The sequence below is a fragment of the Delphinus delphis genome, chromosome 2 (assembly GCF_949987515.2).
Source record: "Delphinus delphis chromosome 2, mDelDel1.2, whole genome shotgun sequence".
Taxonomy (NCBI): domain Eukaryota; kingdom Metazoa; phylum Chordata; class Mammalia; order Artiodactyla; family Delphinidae; genus Delphinus; species Delphinus delphis.
The window spans coordinates 42,144,437-42,164,472 of NC_082684.1; the positions used below are offsets into that span (position 1 = coordinate 42,144,437).

The window sequence follows — 20,036 nt, forward strand, 5'->3', positions numbered from 1 at the left end:
GCCCCGCCCTTCAGGTGGCACTGCGGCCTGGCCCTCTGGCGGGGAGGAGGCGGGTTGGAAACGCGAGCGGCTGTGCGGTTGTCGATTCCCCATCTGAACGCAGACGATGGCGAGCCCGCCGGGTGTGCCCCGGCTGCCTCCGCACGACACGAGGACGCCGGCTCTGTCGGTGGTGGACATGCACACGGGCGGCGAGCCTCTGCGCATCGTGCTGGCTGGGTGTCCGGAGGTGGTCGGCCCCACGCTGCTGGCCAAGCAGCGCTACATGCGCCAGCACCTCGACCACGTGCGGCGACGGCTGATGTTCGAGCCCCGGGGGCACCGGGACATGTACGGGGCTGTGCTGGTGCCGAGCGAGCTGCCTGACGCGCACCTGGGCGTCCTGTTCCTGCACAACGAGGGCTACAGTTCCATGTGCGGCCACGCGGTGCTGGCTCTGGGCCGGTTCGCGCTCGACTTCGGGCTGGTGCCAGCGCCCCCCGCCGGCGCCCGCGAGGCCCTGGTCAACATCCACTGCCCGTGCGGGCTGGTAGCCGCCTTCGTGGAGTGCGAGGGCGGCCGCAGTGGCGGCCCGGTGCGCTTCCACAGCGTCCCGGCCTTCGCGCTGGCCACAGGTAACCGGCGGGACCCTTCCGGCCCTGCAGCCCAGGACCCAACTAATTACACTGTCTCTCTTGGCTGGAACCCACGCACCGCAACTAACCCACCCCACAAAGCCTTTACAATCAGTAAAAAGGTAATTCTAAATAACTGTAGTGTGTGTCAGCACCTTGCCCTTGCGAATTTGTTTGGTGCATGCAATTTGATTGCCCCGCAGATCTATCCGTCTGTGGTTTGGGGAGAGTCTTGAGGGGTACAGAATTCCGTGCTTCCCATACTCAGCGACTCATTCTCCACTCGTCAGGCATTCCTAGAGATTTCACAGTTGGGTAAGGCAAGGTCCACTAGGGTCAAGGAAAGTGCAAAGAACCGGAGCTCCAGGCTGGCTAGAATATGATTGCTAGACACATTATTACACCCTGACAAGTTAGTAAACACGTTACTAAAAGTCATCTGTAAAAATTGCCTTTCCCACTTATTGGGGGAAGAATTAAATATTTTCGAGAAGATACAGATGTTGCTGGTCTAATTCTTTAAGAACAGGTACAGACATTGCCTGGGTCCAAATCCTGACACACCCTTAAAGCTATGCGAACTTAGTCAAATTACTGACGCCCTCCGTGTCCATTGTATCTTCATTTGTTATCTCATTGAGGTTTTTTTGAGGATTTAATGAGTATACAAGGTACTTAGAATTTTTAAAAAACATCTTCCTAGACATAGAAAGACTGCAGAATATATAGGGTTGCTAGTTACAGTTCTCTAGGCGTGCAGAGCCTTTAAAAGGCTTTGGTGGGTTCTCTAGTACAGAGCCTGTATGTCATGTAAAACAGTGTAACTATTCATCCTTACAAAGAGGGAGATTGCTACAAATTCCATCAGCAAAGGCTGAATTCTATCAAGATGCTTTAGTAGTCTGACTGGAAGTGAGCTGGGAGCTAATTTAGTCAATCCAGCAATAGGGTTATCATTCCTTTTCTTCAAAGTCTTCCAGCTGTGCAAATCATTCCGTTAATTTGATCTTGATCCTCCTCGTGGATTTGGGTTCAAGTTTAGCCTGATTATAAATGTTATGAATGATGCAGTAATAGCCCAGGTGTTTGAGAGTCTTAGAATACCTCAGGCAGCTGAAACACACAAGTTGATAAAGAATGCCACTGGGCAAACTGATGCCAGTTTCCCAGAAAGAATGGTGTCACGTCCGGATTGGGAGGGAACTTGAGGGAGACAGGAATTTATGTTAGGATTACATCTTTAAAAACCTCAGCAGTTAACTAGCTTGGCTACCTGATTTCCCCTTAGGCCACCCCAGCAGCAGATTAGAAGCACTCTAGATTTTGTGGGAAATGACAGCTGGCAGCAGGATCGCCAACTACGTACATCATAGTTTGGGGTTGGTTAGGGCAGGGGCAGTCAACCCCACAAGCACAGTAGTTCCTGAAAGCATCACTGTGTGACCATACTATAATCAGTGGGCATTAATGGTCACTTTGAGCCATTAAGAAAACGAAATCCTTAAATTCTCTACTTTGAAAATTGCATAAAAGGCAGATGGGTAGTGTCCAAGATCACGGCTCTGCCCCTCCCCATCTCTGTGACCTTGTGGAAGGGATTCCATGCCTCAATGTCATCTATAAAATGAGGATGACAGCAGTCCCTACCTCAGGATTGCTGAGTTCATCTCCACTCCACCCAGCTAACATGAAGACTCTTTAGTTTTATTCACTGTATTTAAGTGCTAGAACAGTACACAGTCAGTGACTATTTGTTGTGTAAATAAATGAAATTCAGAGAAGAATATGCTGATTGGCAAATGTAAATATCTGTCCTCTTAAGAGCCCTGTTCCAGTTGGAAGTTAAACTTTTGGCTTTAATATTAACATTTATTGTATTCCTAAGCTGTGCCCACTGTTCCCCACACATTATCACATGGAATTCTCAAAACAATCCCTTTAGGACAGAAACAGCAATTCCATTTTACGCATGAGGACTTCAAGGCCACACTTAGCTTTCCCCATTCTGGCAGTCCCACATTTCCATCTATTTCCTGAGTCTCCTTTCATTAAACCTGCTTTTCATGTTGCATCAGCATCAAGATAAAGACATTTTTGATTCACTTTTGCTCTTAAGTTCCACAGGTGTGTTTTACTCCTTTGATTATAAACTTGCTCTGTTTTGACACATCATGTGTTAAAAGGGTCCTGTGGTTCTACTCTAACTGGTAGCCCCCTGGTATCTTTGTATGACTCACTGTGCAAACTCAGGAATACAAGAACTATTTTATTTTTCACAACTTAATTTCGGAATTTGAGACCCCTCTCTGCCCTGTTGGTTGACTTAGCTTCATCCTTCCACAGGCTGGCCCCTTTTTTGATAATTGCATGAGAGACACCTACATTTTCCTTCATAGTTTTCACACATTCATGTCCCAGAATTTCCTCTCTCTCTGCCTCTATGATGTTTTCTAGAAAAGATCTTCAGAATAGTTAACAAAATATGTATGTATGATTTAGGAAAAACATGGCATTCATGTTCTAAAACTTATACAAACCTCATTAACTTAAAAATAGAAAGATGTACTGAGCTAAAGGTCTATTATTAATTACATGATGCATACTCATTTTGAAAATGGATTTTTGCTCCATTCCTTTTTACAACAGGAAAAAATACCCCCACCCCAACCCCCAGAAATACACATATATTTAAAATGCTGTGAATTTTATTGCTGAAATACTAAAACAAACTTATTTTCAAACACATCTTTTTTAGATCTCCTAGTGGATGTTCCCGGTCATGGAAAGGTGGTGGTGGACATTGCATATGGTGGCGCGTTTTATGCGTTTGTTAGTGCTGAAAAGTTAGGACTTGATGTTTGTTCCACAAAGACAAGGGACCTCATGGATGCAGCAAGTGCAGTGACAGAAGCAGTGAAAGCTCAGGTCAGTACAGATGCTGCTATCATAGCAGATACCCTCCTCTGTGACATGGAGGGGATAAAAATGTCATGTCTATACAGAAAATTAAATATCTCTGAGTTCAAATTATCAGTAGTACTAAGAATAGGGTACTGGTTATAATCTTAGACTCTAGAGCAAGACTACCTGGTAGTTGTAGTTTTGCTACTTGTAGTTTTTATAACCTTGAACAAGTTACATAACTTCCATGTGCCTCAGTTTTCCTAGCTGTAAATGGAAATTATGAAATACCTGCTTCATAGGGAGTTGTAAGAATAAGTCAATATGTGTAAAGGACTTAGAATAGTGCCTAGCCATAGTAAATGTTCAATAAATGGTAACTACTATTAACTTTAATAATACATAATAATAATATAATTTGTGGTTACTTAAACATAGAAAATGTATTATATAATATTCCACTAATTTGAAATGCTTTGATATATGTGGTCATTCTGCAAACCTTGAAAATAATGAATGTAAAATATAGCTTACAAAATAGATTTCATTAAATCTGATCAGACTTTCTCTTATTTCACAGTGAACATTAATTCCTAGTTAGTGAATTTTTCCTATATTGCTAAGAAGTTACTTAAATAACCACTCAAGTAACTCTAGTTTGGCTTGGGAAAACTATTGTTATAAAATCAGTTTAGATAATAAATAATTCTAGAATATTCTTTCCTTTCTAGCACAAGTGTGCCTTTTACCTAATTGGGACCTATATATAAAACTCAATTTTACCTAACTGGGATCTATATATAAAACTCATATACATATTTTAGCATATGAGAATTTATCATTCTAAGTAAAAAATAACTTAGGAAAGATAGAATCTAATATACTTCTACTAATTATTTATGGGCCTATTTAACATATCTGAGGCTTTATTTTAATATAATAGCTTAAATAACAAAATAAATATATACCATATCCCTGTTCTAAATTATCATCTTTCCAGGACTGTCAATACCAATAGGTAGAATTATTTTATCATAGTAATTTCTGAAACTCTGAATTTACATCCATTTTCTGTTCTAGTAAGCAGACAGCTAATAGTTTAGCAGTTTGACACAAAATAATTTGACCTTATTTCTAATAAAATCAAGAGAAAAAGGCATTGTTTTCTTAATAAAAGGAGTCATTTTGAAGTTCTCAAAGCTAGAACTTCTCACCAAGGTGGCAAGGGGTGGACTTTGAGGGAGGAAGGATTCTGAAAAAAATATGAGTAATTCTGTCAGTGGTGAAGCAGGCAGTAGGACTACTTTGTGAATTGCTGATTATTCATACTGCTAATGCAGATTTAGGCAAAGGCCATTTGCCGGGAGGAGGGAACTAAAGTAAATATAAAATAAATTCATCTTTGTCCTTTTAGCAAACATTTACCAAGGACTTATTGTATGTCGGACACCATGCTAGATGCTGGAGACCCAGAGGAAGACCAAACCCCACGACCTTCAAGGAGCTCAGTCTAGTGGGGGAAGCATCCCTGTGGGCAGTGTGATGTACTGATGCTATTGTGGAGGTGGGGCATAGGGGCTTTAAGAGGTCAGAGAACAAAGATCCAATATACGGGCCTCTTTAACTGGGTTATAGATGGACTCTTTGGATTTTAAGAATCCAAATCTCTTCAACTGCTTTAAATGACAGGTAAGTGATAGTGGAATATACTAACCGTAAGGATACAATGGAAGTAAGGTTATAGTAATCTCAGCCAAGCTTCCAGGCATTACAGGAATCCAGAAGTTAAACAACCAGACCTCCCAAGTTCAGGAAGCATCGCACATTTGGACCTGACCAAGCTTTACCACTGACGTGACCTAGCTCCCCTGCCAGTGCCTGCTTCTCTCTGTGTGTACCTGCTGCTTTTTATGATACTGACTTCATCCTTTCTAAGTCTTTTTTGACCCATCCAATTATTTCTCTTACCTAATAGCTTCTGCATCCTTATACTTTTTGCTTGCTCATGGCCTCTGACAGTTCTTGTATCTATCAGTGGTATTAATTTCAGCTCTAGATACTCATTGCTTGATTTTTCTACATTATCCCCTTCAAGTTCCTGAGGATGAGAGTAGGATTGCCTTAGCTCCTCCTGCTTGAGCAGCCATGGGTGGCCTGTGAATTGACCATCCTGGGGTCAGTGCTGGGGTCAGCGGTTAAAAGAGTATGTGTTTTGGGAGGTATGTGTATAAAATAGGACTGTTCCTTTAGTAGAGGCTATGTGCAGGCCGACTTCCTTAGAAAGGGCTCAAAGTTACGATAAAAATCATAACTTCCAACAAAACTATCTTTATTCATCTAGAGAAAGACATAATTTCTAGTATTTAGTGCTGTGACCCAAAAAATATTTTTTAAATGATAAAGATGGAAAAATTATGTCTGAGTACCCCATATATGTTATTTAAAAGATAAGTTTGAATGAAAATATTTATTTTATGTGTGGTTGATAATTATTTTATTTACAGTTTAAAATTAATCATCCTGACAGCGAAGACCTTGCCTTTCTATATGGAACTATATTAACAGATGGAAAAGACGCTTATAGTGAGGAACCAACCACGAACATCTGTGTGTTTGCAGATGAACAGGTATTAAAACTGGAATTTTTAGGCACACAGACAGGTAATATGGAACTAGAACACTGTGAACACTCTCATCTTCATTTATTCTGCGCAGGTTGACAGAAGTCCTACCGGCTCAGGAGTGACAGCCCGAATTGCCCTACAGTATTACAAAGGGCTTCTAGAACTGAATCAGACCAGAGCCTTTAAAAGCAGTGCAACCGGCTCAGTATTCACAGGGAAGGCTGTGAGGGTGAGTGGCACCCTTAGCTTCTCATTTGTAAGTATGTTACTTTTGAGACTGTGGAGAACTAAGGTGGGTGTTACATAAGTTTTTCACTTAGCTCTTAGAAGAGAATTTTAAGACAGGCCTGAAAAAACTTCCGTTCAGCTAGGATATTGGTTTTCAAAGTGTGGAAAGGACCTTGAGGTCCTATCCATGGGTCCACAAAATCAAAGATATATTCATAATAATACTGAGATGTTGCTTCCTTTTCACTTTCATTCTCTCACAAATGTACAGTGGAGTTCTCCAGGAGCTACATGATGGGTGGTATACCAACTGATTGAATGCAGAAACAAATACAAGAAACTAGCTGCCTTTTGTTATGCCAGACATTAAAGAGATTTGCAAAAATGTAAAAAATGCCATATTTCTCATTAATTTTTTTTTTGTTTTGGCAGATATAGTTATTTTCACAAAAATTTGTTTATGACAAAATGTAATCGGTTTATTATTTTTAAATGCATTAATGAACAAATATCTTTTTTTTTGAATTTTAGAATTTTATTTACTGTTTTTATACAGCAGGTTCTTAACAAATATCTTTAATTCCCAATATAGAAAATATTAATTGATATAACTGAAATAAACAAAAACTCTTTGAGGTCCTAAAATCTTTTTAAATTGAAGTATAGTTGATTTACAGTATTTTGTTAGTTTCAGGTATACAACATAGTGATTCAGTATTTTTGCAGATTATATTTCACTGTAGGTTATTATGAGATGTTGGGTATAATTCCCTGTGCTATACAGTATATCCTTGTTGCTTATCTATTTTATAGATAGTCGTTTGTATCTGTTAATCCCATACCCCTAATTTGTCCCTACCCTCTTTCCTTTCCCCTTTGGTAAGCACAAGTTTGTTTTCTATATCTGTGAGTATGTTTCTGTTTCACATATACATTTATTTGTATTATTTTTTAGATTCTACAAATAAGTGATATCATATAGTATTTGTGTTTTTCTGTCTGGCTTTCACTAAGCACAATATTCTCTCCATCCACGTTAATAATAATAATGGCATCCATAATAATGGCATTATTTCACTGTTTTTTGTGGCTGAGTAATATTCCATTGTGTGTGTGTGTGTGTGTGTGTGTGTGTGTGTACACCACATCTTTTTAATCCAATCATCTGTTGATGGACACTTGGGTTGCTTTCCCATCTTGGCTCTTGTAAATAGTGCTGCTATGAACATTGGGGTGCATGCATGTTTTTGCATTAGTGTTTTCATTTTTTCAGATATATACCCAGGAGTAGAATTTTTTGAGGAACCTCTGTATTGTCTTCCATAGTGGCTGCACCAGCTTACATCCCTACCAACAGTATAGGAGGGTTCCCTTTTCTCCACATCCTCACCAACATTTGTTATTTGTAGACTTTTTGATGACAGCCATGTTGATTGGTGTGAGGTGGTACCTCATTGTGGTTTTGATTTGCATTTCTCTAACAATTTCATGTGCCTGTTAGCCATTTGTATGTCTTCTTTGGAAAAATGTCTATTCAAGTCTTCTGCCCATTTTTTTTTTAAAGATTTTTTGATGTGGATTGTTTTTTAAGTCTTTATTGAGTTTGTTACAATATTGCTTCTGTTTTATGTTTTGGTTTATTTGCCCTGAGGCATGTGGGATCTTAGCTCCCCTACCAGGGATCAAGCCCACACCCCCTGCATTGGAAGGCAAAGTCTTAACCACTGGATGACCAGGGAAGTCCCTTCTGCCCATTTTTTGATTGGATTGTTTGGGTTTTTTGATATTGAATTGTATGAGCTATTTGTACATTTTGGAAATTAAGCCCTTGTTGTTCACATCATTTGCAAGTATTTTCTCCCATTCCATAGGTTGTCTATTTGTTTTATTGATGGTTTCCTTTGCTGTGCAAAAGCCTTTAAGTTTAATTAGGCCCCATTTGTTTATTTTTGCTTTTATTTCTTTTGCCTTAGGAGACAGATCCAAGAAAATATTGCTACTACTTATGTCAAAGAGTGCCTATGTTCTCTTCTTCCAGATTTCCCAGCACTACTTATTGAAGAGACTGTCTTTTCTCCATTGTATATTCTTGCCTCCTTTGTCGTGTGTTGACTGTAGGTGTGTGGCTTTGTTTCTGGGCTCTCTATTCTGTTCCATTGATTTATTTGTCTGTTTTTGTGCCAATACCATGCTGTTTTGACTACTATACCTTTGTAGTATAGTCCAAAGTCTGGGAGGGTTATACCTCCAGCTTCATTCTTTTTTCTCAGGATTGGGGGCTTTTATGGTTCCATATATATTTTAGGATTCTTTGTTCTGGTTCCGTGAAAAGTGGCCTGGGTATTTTGATAGAGGTTGCATTAAATCTGTAGATTGCTTTGGGTAGTATGGCCATTTTAATAATATTATGTCTTCCAATCCAAGAGCATGGGATATCTTTTCATTTGTTTAAATCATCTTCAGTTTCCTTCATCAGTGTTTTATAGTTTTCAGCATATAGGTCTTTCACCTCCTTGGTTAAGTTTATTCCTAGGTATTATTTTTTTGACCTGATTTTAAATGGGATTGTTTTTTACTTTCTGATATTTCATTATTGGTGTGTAGAAACGTGACCGATTTTTGTATATTAATCTTGTATCCTGCAACCTTGGTGAATTTATTTATTAGTTCTAATAGTTTTAGAGGGAGACATTGGGGTTCACTATATAGAGTATCATGTCATCTGCAAATAGTGACAGTTTTACCTCTTCCTTTCCAATATGGATAACTTTTATTTCTTTTTCTTGTCTGATTGCTATGGCTAGGATTTCCAATACTAGGTTAAATAGAAGTGGTAAAAGTGGGCATCCTTGTCTAGTTCCTAAATTTAGTGGGAAGTCTTTCAGCTTTTCACCATTGAGTATTATACTAGCTGTGGGTTTGTCATAAATGGCCCTTATTGTGTTGAGATATGTTCTCACTATACCCACTTTGATGAGAGTTTTTAATCATGAATGGATGTTGAATTTTGTTGAATGCTTTTTCTGCATCTGTTGAGATGATTATGTGGTTTTTGTCTTTCCTTTTGTTAATGTAGTATATATCACAGTGATCGATTTGTATATGTTGAACCATCCTTGTGACCCTGGTATAAATCCAGCTTGATCATGGTGTATGATCCTTTTTATGCATTCCTGGATTTGGTTTGCTAATATTTTGTTGAGGATTTTTGCATCTATATTCATCAAAGATATTGGCCTGTAATTTTCTTTTTTAAGTGTCTTTGTCTGGTTTTGGTATCAGGGTAATGGTGGGTGAGGTCCTCAAATCTTAGGGTATAAAGGGATCCTGAGACCAAAATGTTTGAGAACCATTGAATTAGGGTTTGGATTTTTTTTTGTTTTTATTCTATAGGAATGTTCCATTTTATATAATAAGATGTGAAAGTCCTGAAAAGTTGTGGAAAGTATTTTTGTAACGGAATCAAATTATAAATGAGCTAACAGCTAATTAATGAATTTACTCATAGTAGTAAGTAAAATCTACTGTAGTATGATTAAATTGCATCTAATAAATGAATCTACTCACAAAGAGTCCTTTAATATAGCAGATAACTTATCCTAATAAAGAGTTTTTTCCCCTAATGTAGCTGTTTTTAAAGTTTGTTCTTTTCTGAATATGGAATTTGCTTTAAGTTAGGGATTCATATATAATACGCTGATCTTATGGGATATGAAACCATTTATGTTATATGCAAAAACTTGGAATACGTTATCTTCAAGTCTGAGACTCGACAAAATAATAATCGACAATTGGGTGCTTGACTATGTGTCAATTTCCAAGCTAAGCACTTCACATATACCGTCTCTTTTAATTCTCCCAAGAATCCTCTGAGGTCAGTAATGTTATCATCCTTTTTTCACAAGTGATAAAATGGAGAATTAGAGTTTAGATAATTTGCCAGAGGTCAAACAGACAGGTAACAGACCCAGACTATGCATGTGGGTCCCTCTGAGCAGAGCCTGTACTGTTAACCACCATATTTTCTTGCTCTTAGGCAAACGTTTGATGCAGATGGGCAGTTTCACCCACGTGAGAGTGAACTCAACTCTCAACCACCCACTAATGATGACTCCCAAAGCTTCATCCCTACCATGCTTACCTGTGCCTCTCTCCTGAGTCTGACACTGTCCACTAAACTCATCTCAAGATGATTGTCTCAGAGATATCTCAAACTCAACTTGTTTACAAGTTCTTCCTTCCTAAATGTGTTCTTCCTGTCTCATTCCCCATCTCAGCTAATGGTGGCGCCAGCTTCACTTCCAAGCTAGAAACTATGGTCATATTTAACTCATCTCTATTTCTCACCTCCTACGTACATCAGTCCCCAGGTCTATCAATTCTGCCTCCAAAGTATCTCTATATTTTGTTCTCCATTCTCTAAAAACTGCCCTCCTGTCTCTAGATTTAATTGATGAATTAAGGTTCCTCTTAACGGATTGCTGGGTTTCTAGTCTCTCTCCTCTCCAATTTGTTCCCTACTTTACAGCTAAACTAAATAAAAAACACAAATCCAGTCACTTACCTTAAAAACCTCCCATTGCCTATATGATTAACTCTTGGGTTCTCTTTAAAATGATAAAAATTGAGAATACAACTTTTAGGCTAGATAAACTATGAGGGCAGTATCTTGATATTCTCCTTTTACCTTCTTTTTTCAGGAAGTAAAATGTGGTGATTTTAAAGCTGTTATAGTGGAAGTATCTGGACAAGCCCATTACACAGGTACAGCAAACTTTATAGTAGAAGATGATGACCCACTGAGGGATGGATTTCTTCTCAAATGACTTATATGACTTTTAAGGGCTTTCTTTAAATTGTTATCATAAGTAAATTTTCTCTGAATTACGTGGAAAACTGTATCCAAATTGTACATGTAAGCCAACTAACATTCTTCTTAAAATAATACACTGTGGTTAAATATAAAGTCATTATTCCTGTTTATACATGTGTATTGGTATATTGGTTATAGAATACAAAATGCAGAATACTTTTCTAATTATTAACATATCAGGTAAAATTAAAACCTTAGTTCTTGTTACTTTTAAATATTCCTCTGTGGTAATTACTATAATATTCTGTTTTAAATGCTCTTTGAGTAATAGCTTCAATTGTAGCCCTCACAGCAATGAGTCTTACAAGTTCATTATTTTAGTCTTCCAGTTTTTGAGTAAAATAATGCCCTCTCTCTAAGCAGCATGCAAGGGAGACAGCTTATTATAAAGTCCTCAACACTTAGCAGTCATAAACTGGGAAGTAATGGGGTGGTCAGCTTCTCTGGGTGAGAGTTGTTGTAGCTGCTGCAGGGATGTCCTCTGTGCTGCAGAGCCCAGCTCCTATACCCGTAAACTCGTGAGAGAAGATCAAGAATCAGGCTTTTGATACATCTTTAAGGCTCTTATAAAAGGGGTTGTTTATTGCATTACTGAAGTATAGGTACACAGTAGGAGTCAATCAATAAATCTCTACAGTGGGGCAAGTCAACATACTCTGCCAACTACATGCCAGGTAATTTAAAACATGAAGGACATGTTAACTATTGGCGTTCTTGCTAGTTAATTGTGAACCTGTTAAAAAATAAAATTTGATCATTATCAGTCATTATAAAATGAAGTATTAAAAATTATTCACCATGTGATTTTCTCAATATTCAGTAGACTTTTTTTCTGGTGGGTGGGGGGTATTTTCTCAGTTTATTTTAGATTCATTGTTTTGACCTTAATTTGTGCTCTGAACTCTGTCAGCCTTGAATCAGTATACTCTTTTTTGAGGTAATAGTATTTCTTTTTTTGAGCATACAGTGAAATAATCAATTCATTTCAACTGGCTGTATCATCCAGCAAGTCTGTGTAGACCCAGTTATTAGGTCTCTGATTGAATTACCTGACCAAAAGGAAGGCTGTAAAGTTAATGTTCTTGATTTCCCTATTAAATACACAAAAACTAATGTTTTCCATTCATTATCTCTTAAAATCTGTGGTAAAAAATTCCCTTACCTCCAAAAAATAACACTAAATATGACCAAGAAATTTCCTACAGATTAGGGAGATATGCTGTACTTTATTTTAATAGAAATAGAACCACTATTTGCTCTCTAAATTTCACAAGTCACATTAATTTGAAGAAAAAAAGACACATAGATTGTTTAGAAGTTTATAGCATTTTGTAATGTGCACACACATCTCCCCTGCTCTAACGAGGTACACTGTGAAATTTGATTATTATTCTATGGCCACCGAGGGTGGGGAGTATTTCATCACTGACATTCTTTAGAATTCTTAGCACATGGTGATAACAAAAATGCGGACTGACATTTAGTCAGTTTTATTATTGTTTCAAAATTCTCTACAGACAGTGCACCCCCTGATCAACTGCACCCAGGCTGGCACTCCCTCCGCCCACCCATGGTATGCCACTGCCTTTGTCTCATTCATGAATATGAGAGAAATGCAAGCCAGAAGTGTCAACTAACTCCCTCAGGTCGCATTTAAGGCTGTCAGTCTAGGGCTTCTGACCCCAAGTCCAGTATTTTCCTGCTACACTTCCTCTGCCTCTAAGACAGGACAGCCAGAACTTGTTCTATGATAATACTTTAACAAAAATGTTATGTTTGTTGAACATTGAAAAATAGATACTGCCTAAATCTTCCTAAATTCTAATCCAAACCAGAGCCAAACCCTTGCAATAATATTCATTCCTTCTGTATTTCACCGTGTCTCCCGTGGAGTCAAAACCACTAGGGAAATCAACTGCTGTTCCTCTCACCTCCAAGTGTCTAATCAGTCACTAAGTCCTGTTGATTCTACCTTCTGAATACTGCTCACATCTATCCCTTCCCATCCTTGCTAAGGGTTTTGTCTCATCACTAACCTCTTTCAAGCAACCTCCTTCCCCTCATTGGTTCCTTCCTCTAAGGTCTTACCGAGTATCATCATAAGCAAAATGAAACAAACACCCCTTGTCCACCTTCCCTCTTCAGCCTGCTGTCTGTCACCCTTATTTCCTTCCCTTTGCAGTCAAGCTCCTAGATTCCTTACTCTCTTCTCATTGGGTACATTTTCTCATCTTCCATTTGCTACTCAACTATTGCAATCTGGTTTCGACCTCATTACTCATTGAAACTATGCTTGATCTAACGGCCAGATTTAATGGTCACCCAAGGGTTTATGCAATCCATGGTGGATGCTGCTCCTTGCTTCTTGCGGGCAAGTGTGGTACATTTTAGAGCACCAACCTCTACTCCCTTGGTGCAGAGCTCAGACACAGAGCCATCCACTGAGGTTCTCAAGACCATAGGTTAGTACTCGGGCCCCATTAGTACCCATCGGGTGCTGCAGTTGTGTGGGCCCAGGTCCATCTCCTCTTCACCATGCACTTGCAAATCTTTGCTCCAGGTCCTCTAGACTCTGTAAGAGTTGGGGCGCCCTCCTCTTCGTCCCTCAAATTCCACAATTTCCATACCATCCCTCCTTAGGACAATGCTTCTCATACTTCAGTGTAGGTGTGAATTACCCAGGGATCTTAGAATGCAGATTCTCATTTCCTAGGCATGGGGTGGGGCATTTCTAACAAGTTCCCAGCTGATGCTGGTACTGCTGGTAGGAGGACTGCAGTTTTAACCAATTGATTTTAATTCCCTTTTTGGGCCCAGGCTTTACAAGTGAGTCTCCCCTACCTGGAAACTTCTCCTCTTAGCTCTGAGATACATAAGAAGCCTGCTACCTCCCTACCTGAAGGTAAAGAATAGAGCTGACCTCATCATCACAGCAACTTTTCTGAGAAGAGGCTGGAAACTTACATTCTCCTCTTTTCTGAAAAGCAAAAGTAAAACAAAGCACCCCAAAACACAGGACAGCTGCTTTCTCAGTTGGCCAGATATGCCTCATCAAATACATCACTCACCTGCTTAGCTTTTCTCCCTTTACCTGCTTCTTAATTTTTGCTACTCCCTAGCATTCCACCTATGGTTCCTGTCTCTCTTCACTCAATACTCTGTTCCTAAGTCATATTCATGCCCACGTTTTTCTCTCTTGCAGAGAGGCTGACATCTCCCAAGTCTCTAAATCCTAAGCTCCAGAGCCATACTGCAGATTCACTACTTGGTGGACAAAGCAGACTCATCTGCCCCTAGAATGTGCCCCTCCTCCCATATTCCCTAATTTGATCAATGGTACCACCATCCATCGAGCCAGGAACCTGGGATCTATCCTTGGCTCCTTTTTCATGCTCTTTTGTCCTGTCTGTTGATGCTCTGAGGTGGATGTCTGTGGATTTGGCCGGCATCATTCCTTTCCCCTTCTTTTATCAACAACACTCTCCTTTTCCTTTGGGAAACCATCCGTCCCCTGCACATAGCCTTGATGGGGCTGCCAGACAAGGGGTACTCCAATCAGACTGTCTCCTCTAAGACCTGGGATCTTGAGAGAAATGACATAAGCTCTGAAAAATGGTTGAAGCAGACTTATTCCTATAGAGCCCTAAAGAGATCACCCTCAGTTCCTTTCTGCTATCTCTACCTGTAGAGCTGCCCTGACTTCTCTTGTTCTTGGGGTTGGCTGTTAGACTGTCCTTTTGAACTCCCCCTATCCTTCCAGTGAATTCTGCTTTTGCTTAAACGAGACAGTGCCCTCAATGTGTTGTTTATATCCAAAGACTCTAATCCATATACTGCCTCCTTCTTCACTGTAAATGCCTTAGTTCAGACTCTTTCATTTCTCCCCTGGGCTATTATAATGCCTTTTCTTTTTTTTTTCCAAATCTATTTATTCATTTATTTTTATTCATCTATTTTTGGCTGTGTTGGGTCTTCACCACTGCACGCGGGCTTTCTCTAGCTGTGAGGAGTGGGGGCCACTCTTCGTTGTGGTGCGCAGGCTTCTCATTGCGGTGGCTTCTCGTTGCAGAGCACAGGCGCTAGGCACGCGGGCCTCAGCAGTTGTGGCACGTGGGCTCAGCAGCTGTGGCTCGTGGGCTCCAGAGTTGTGGTGCGCGGGCTTAGTTGCTCCACAGCATGTGGGATCCTCCCGGACCAGGGCTCGAACCCGTGTCCGCTGCAATGGCAGGCGGACTCCCAACCACTGCGCCACCAGGGAAGTCCCACAATGCCTTTTCTTAACTGGTCTCCCAGTTGCCAGATTCTCTTCCTACAGTCCTTATATTTTTAAACATTTATGACATTGTTTGCCTAAAACTAAGGTCTTTGGGCTAGGATCCTTATTTGTTGTTTCTGAAAACCTAAATAAACTAATCTGTTATATATTTTTGGCTTAGTTCAGTGGTTTTCAGCTGAGGTTGCCCCCCCCCCCCCCCCCCCGTCCCCCTGAACATTTGGCAATGTCTGAAGACATTTTTAGTTGTCACTACTGCCATCTCGTGGGTAGAGGCTAGGGTTACTGTTAAACATCCTACAGTGCCTAGGATAGCCTCCACAACAGAGAATTACCTGGCTCAAAATGTCAATAATGCTGAGACCGAGAAACCCAGTCTTATTTACCACCTTAAATGAATTTTACTTATACTGTAATTTCCAGTAGGATATTTTTCCTCACTAAAATAAGTGCCCAAAACACGAATATTGTTGATTCTAAGACCTGAAAGTATACTAGTCATTCTTGAGATCAGCGTTTCTCAAACGAGCATCAGAATCACTTGCAGGGCTCGTGGCTGGGCTCCATCCCCAGAGTTTCAGATTCAGTAGATTTGGGGTGTGGCCTGAGAATCTGCATTTCTAACAAGTTCCCAGGTCATGCTGATGCTGCTGGTCCAGGGTCCACACTTTGCAGACCACTGCTTTAGAGAACCCAAGGGTTTATCACACTTTCCCTCATTAGAGGCCATGCCCAGAAACTTGAGATGCAGCTTCCCTGGGCAGGCAGGCCCTTCCTGTTCCTGTATCTTCCCGCCAGATACCTGGAGCTGCGTCTGTGGCGACTGCTTGGCTGGCAGCACCTTAAACTCAAAACATACCACATTCCAGAGAACTGATGAAGGCTGCCAGCAGGGCAAGGAACCAGTGACTCTCCCCTCTTCCCTGACACGTGTGAGAGAGTAATGGTCCTGGGGTCCAGGTCCTTGAAAACAATGTGACATCCTGCCTCCAGGATCCATATCCTAGCTCCTCAAAGCACCTGTATCAGAATCACCTTTGGCGTTTAGATTCATGGGCCCATCCTCAGTACTCCTGGGAGTCAGCCAGCCAATGTGCATTTTAATAAGCTGACTACATCAGTGGTTCTCAAAGTGTGGTCCTTGGACCAGCAATATCATCACCACCCAGCAACTTGTTAGAAATGCAAATTCTCGGACAAGACCCCAGATCTACTGAATCTGAACATCTGGGGCTGGGCCCAGTCAACTGTGTTTTAACAAGCCCTAGGTGCTTCTGTTGCATGCTCAAGTTTGAGAACACCTGGTTTAAGTTTTTCTGCTCCCTCAGGTTTAAGATCTCCGAATTTAGATTGTTTTCCACTTCAGGTTCTAGATTCCTTTCCTACCTGTAGATGCCAGAAACACCCACAGGAAGCAAAGCAACCCCCCCCCCGCCCCCCGCCTCTCTGTAGGACATGTGTATCCAAGAGAGCTTGAGAGTGAACCCTTGTTGAATTTGGCCATCTGTGTGAGGACCAGTCCCGCTTTATCTGATCTGGCTGGGCAGTGGTCCCTGAGGGGGTCGACCTGGCACTCTCTGAAGCCCACCTCCCTGGCCGCATAACCTCGGGGAGAGGTGACATCCTGGACCAGCTTTTCTGAGGGTACTCGGCCGGCGTCCCGCCCCGCGCTCTCGCGTAAACACGCGGTTTCCTTGGCAACACCTGGAACGCACGTCAAAAGCTCCGCGGGTCGCGGGCTACGGTCAACCCTCCGGCCGAGCGCAACTCCAGGCAGAGGCCCGTGACCCCGGCCCCGAGCCACCTCGGGCTTGCGGGCGCCTCCCCCGGTGCGGGATGAGCAGACCTGCGGCCGCCGCGGGGCCCCATGGAGAAGCAGCCGCTGCCGCCGGTGCGCCCAACAGTGAGCACAACCCTGTCGGGCAGCCCACACCCCGGCGCCCCATCCGCGGCCGGCACGCCTGGCCGGACTTCCTCTGCGGCGACGGCGACGGCCGTGCTCTCCTTCAGCACCGCGTCGGCCGCGGCGCTGGGGAACCAGAGCGGCGGGAGCGGGAGCGACAGCACTGGCGCCTCGGCTGGCGGCGGCCTCGGCGGGCACGGCGCGACGGAGAGGCCACCGCTGGGCCCCGCGGCGGCGCCGCTGCTATCTCAGGGGGCGGCGGGGACGGCCCAGGCGCTCGTCCTCCTGCTCATCTTCCTGCTGTCTAGCCTGGGCAACTGCGCGGTGATAGGGGTGATCGTGAAGCACCGGTAGCTCCGCACCCTCACCAACGCGTTCACCCTGTCCTGTCTCTGTCGGATCTGCTCACGGCGCTTCTCTGCCTGCCAGCCGCCTTCCTGGACCTCTTCACGCCGCCCGAGGGCCCGGCATCCGCCGCCGCCGCGGGGCCCTGGCACCGCCAGCCATTTCTTAGCTCGTGCTTCGGCATCGTGTCCACACTCAGCGTAGCCCTCATCTCGCTGGACCGCTACTGCGCCATCGTGCGGCCGACGCGGGAGAAGATCGGGCGCCGCCGCGCGCTGCAGCTGCTGGCCGGCGCCTGGCTGGCGGCGCTGTGCTTCTCCTTGCCCTGGAAGCTGCTCCATGCTACCTGGGAGTCCCCGGCGGCGCAGAGCTTCCACGGCTGTCTGTACCGGACGTCCCCGGACTCCGCGCAACTGGGCGCGGCCTACAGTGTTGGGTTGGTGGTGGCTTGCCACCTGCTGCCCTTCCTGCTCATGTGCTTCTACCACTACCATGTCTGCAGGACCGTGCGCCTGTCGGACTTGCGCGTGCGGCCCCTGACCACCTACGCGCGCGTGCTGCGCTTCTTCAGCGACGTGCGCGCGGCCACCACAGTGCTCATCATGATTGTCTTCGTCATCTGCTGCTGGGGGCCCTACTGCTTCCTGGTGCTGCTGACCGCGGCCCGGCAGGCCCAAGCCACGCAGGCTCCCTCGCTCCTCAACGTGGTGGCCGTATGGCTGACCTGGGCCAATGGGGCCATCAACCCTGTCATCTATGCCATTCACAACCCAAACATTTCGATGCTCCCAGGGCGCAACCGGGAAGAGAGCTACCGGACTAGGAACATGGACGTTTTCCTGCCCAACCAGGGCCCGGCTCTGCCGGCTGGAAGCCGCAATCCCCTTCGAAACCGCTATAGCAACCACCTGGGGGCCTGCAGCAGGATGTCCTCTTCCAGCCCCACCAGCGTGGTGGGAGGAGACGTGGCCATGCGGGCTCGCAAAAATCCAGTTGTGCTTTTCTGCCCGGAGGGGCCACCAGATCCTGCGACAGCAGCAGCTAAACAGCCTAAATCCGAAGCGGGGGATACCAGCCTCCAAGAAGGGTTGGGATGCAGAGCTTGTGAAGACAAATTTTCACCCGCTTCGATGAACAATACAGGATTCCGGGGAGAATCGTGTGCTTAATAAAGCCAAACATTTACAAAAAGGACAGAGAGGAGGCTTACCACTTCCCCCAAACAACATACAAAACAGTGTCCTTTCCTTCAGAAGCGCTGAAAGGAATGTAAAGTGCAAAACTTAAAACGATGTTTAACCACACAACCAAGCATTGTGAACTGTAAGTGCCAAAAATGACAAAAATAAAATTCCCAATTACTGAAAAGCTCATATTACAGGAATCACAGTGGGAAACAAACAAAAAAATTCATTGAATCCAACTGGTTCATATACATAGACTTTCAGGAAAGAATGAAGACCTTGAGAATTGCTCGAAGGCCCCTCTAAATCACCAGCATTCAGCAGAACTTCAGATTTCTAGAACTTGCACCTCTGACACATGCCTTGGGTGCTTAGGTTAGGGGTCAAAAATTTTTATCCTTACACACTTTGGTGCATTTCCTCCCCACCCCCACCCCCATAATCTTTGTGAGAAATTTTAAATTCATCCCGTTTAAAACCATTTTAGGATTTTGAAAAAATGGTTTATTACTAAAAGTGGTTTATTACTACAAAATCCAACCATTTGAGGGGCAAAGAGAAGTATGAACGTAAAGAAATGTGGCTATTTTTTAAAGTATTTCAAGATTATACTTAGAAATGAATGTCCCCCATCTAACCCCCAAAATTATCTGCCTTGGAAACTTTGAGACGTAAACCTTACTCTAACCTGCTACTTTTGTTTCTAATGATTTAGGGGTGCCGCTCTCAGAAAGCTTTCACATTCTTAAAAAATAATTTTCATAGTAGAAAATCTTTGCATTTGAAGTAAATTTGATTTTTGGATGCAGCCAAAAATGTAATTTGAAGTCAAGTTGATTGAATTTTGTGAGTAATGCATATATACATGTATGAGAGCTCTATAAAAGTAATAAGCTTGGCTATCCTAGGTAGCTTTCATCTAACTGAAGGTGATTCCAAAGAGGAATTCAAAAAATATTTTGAGAAGTGGATGCATTCTTGGAATAAGCATAAAGCTCTCCAGGAAAATCATGTTCTTCTACATTTGGAAGTTTGGGTACATATGTTTTAAAAAAATAGTTGCTTAATAGACATGACATATAAAATAATGT

General features: G+C 42.6%; 2 protein-coding genes across 3 annotated transcripts; both read left to right on the forward strand.

Annotated features, from left to right (window-relative positions):
• Positions 1-15: 15 nt before the first annotated feature.
• On the forward strand, positions 16-12,338 carry L3HYPDH (trans-L-3-hydroxyproline dehydratase). 2 transcript variants are annotated; one of them, XM_060004468.1, is made up of 5 exons: positions 16-614; positions 3,370-3,539; positions 6,020-6,142; positions 6,231-6,395; positions 11,068-12,338. In XM_060004468.1, the coding sequence occupies exons 1-5, from the start codon at positions 107-109 to the stop codon at positions 11,191-11,193; spliced, it is 1,092 nt and encodes a 363-aa protein (XP_059860451.1). In that variant the 5' UTR covers positions 16-106; the 3' UTR covers positions 11,194-12,338. The 2 variants fall into 2 exon arrangements, with proteins under 2 accessions (XP_059860451.1, XP_059860452.1); XM_060004469.1 differs by having other exon boundaries at positions 6,231-6,368.
• Positions 12,339-17,380: 5,042 nt separating this feature from the next.
• Positions 17,381-19,036, forward strand: GPR135 (G protein-coupled receptor 135). Its single transcript, XM_060001593.1, is given in 2 exon segments — positions 17,381-17,798; positions 17,801-19,036. Coding segments are annotated over 2 exon segments (1,548 nt in total). The 3' UTR covers positions 18,931-19,036.
• Positions 19,037-20,036: the final 1,000 nt, after the last annotated feature.

What these genes read in the sequence shown, in the direction of transcription:
- L3HYPDH (XM_060004468.1), top strand. Translation starts at nt 107, where the DNA reads ATGGCGAGCCCGCCGGGTGTGCCCCGGCTGCCTCCGCACGACACGAGG. An exon ending in GGCCTTCGCGCTGGCCACAG is followed by an intron (nt 615 to 3,369) that starts GTAACCGGCGGG and finishes CATCTTTTTTAG; the next exon opens with ATCTCCTAGTGGATGTTCCC. An exon ending in GCACCCTTAGCTTCTCATTT is followed by an intron (nt 6,396 to 11,067) that starts GTAAGTATGTTA and finishes TTCTTTTTTCAG; the next exon opens with GAAGTAAAATGTGGTGATTT.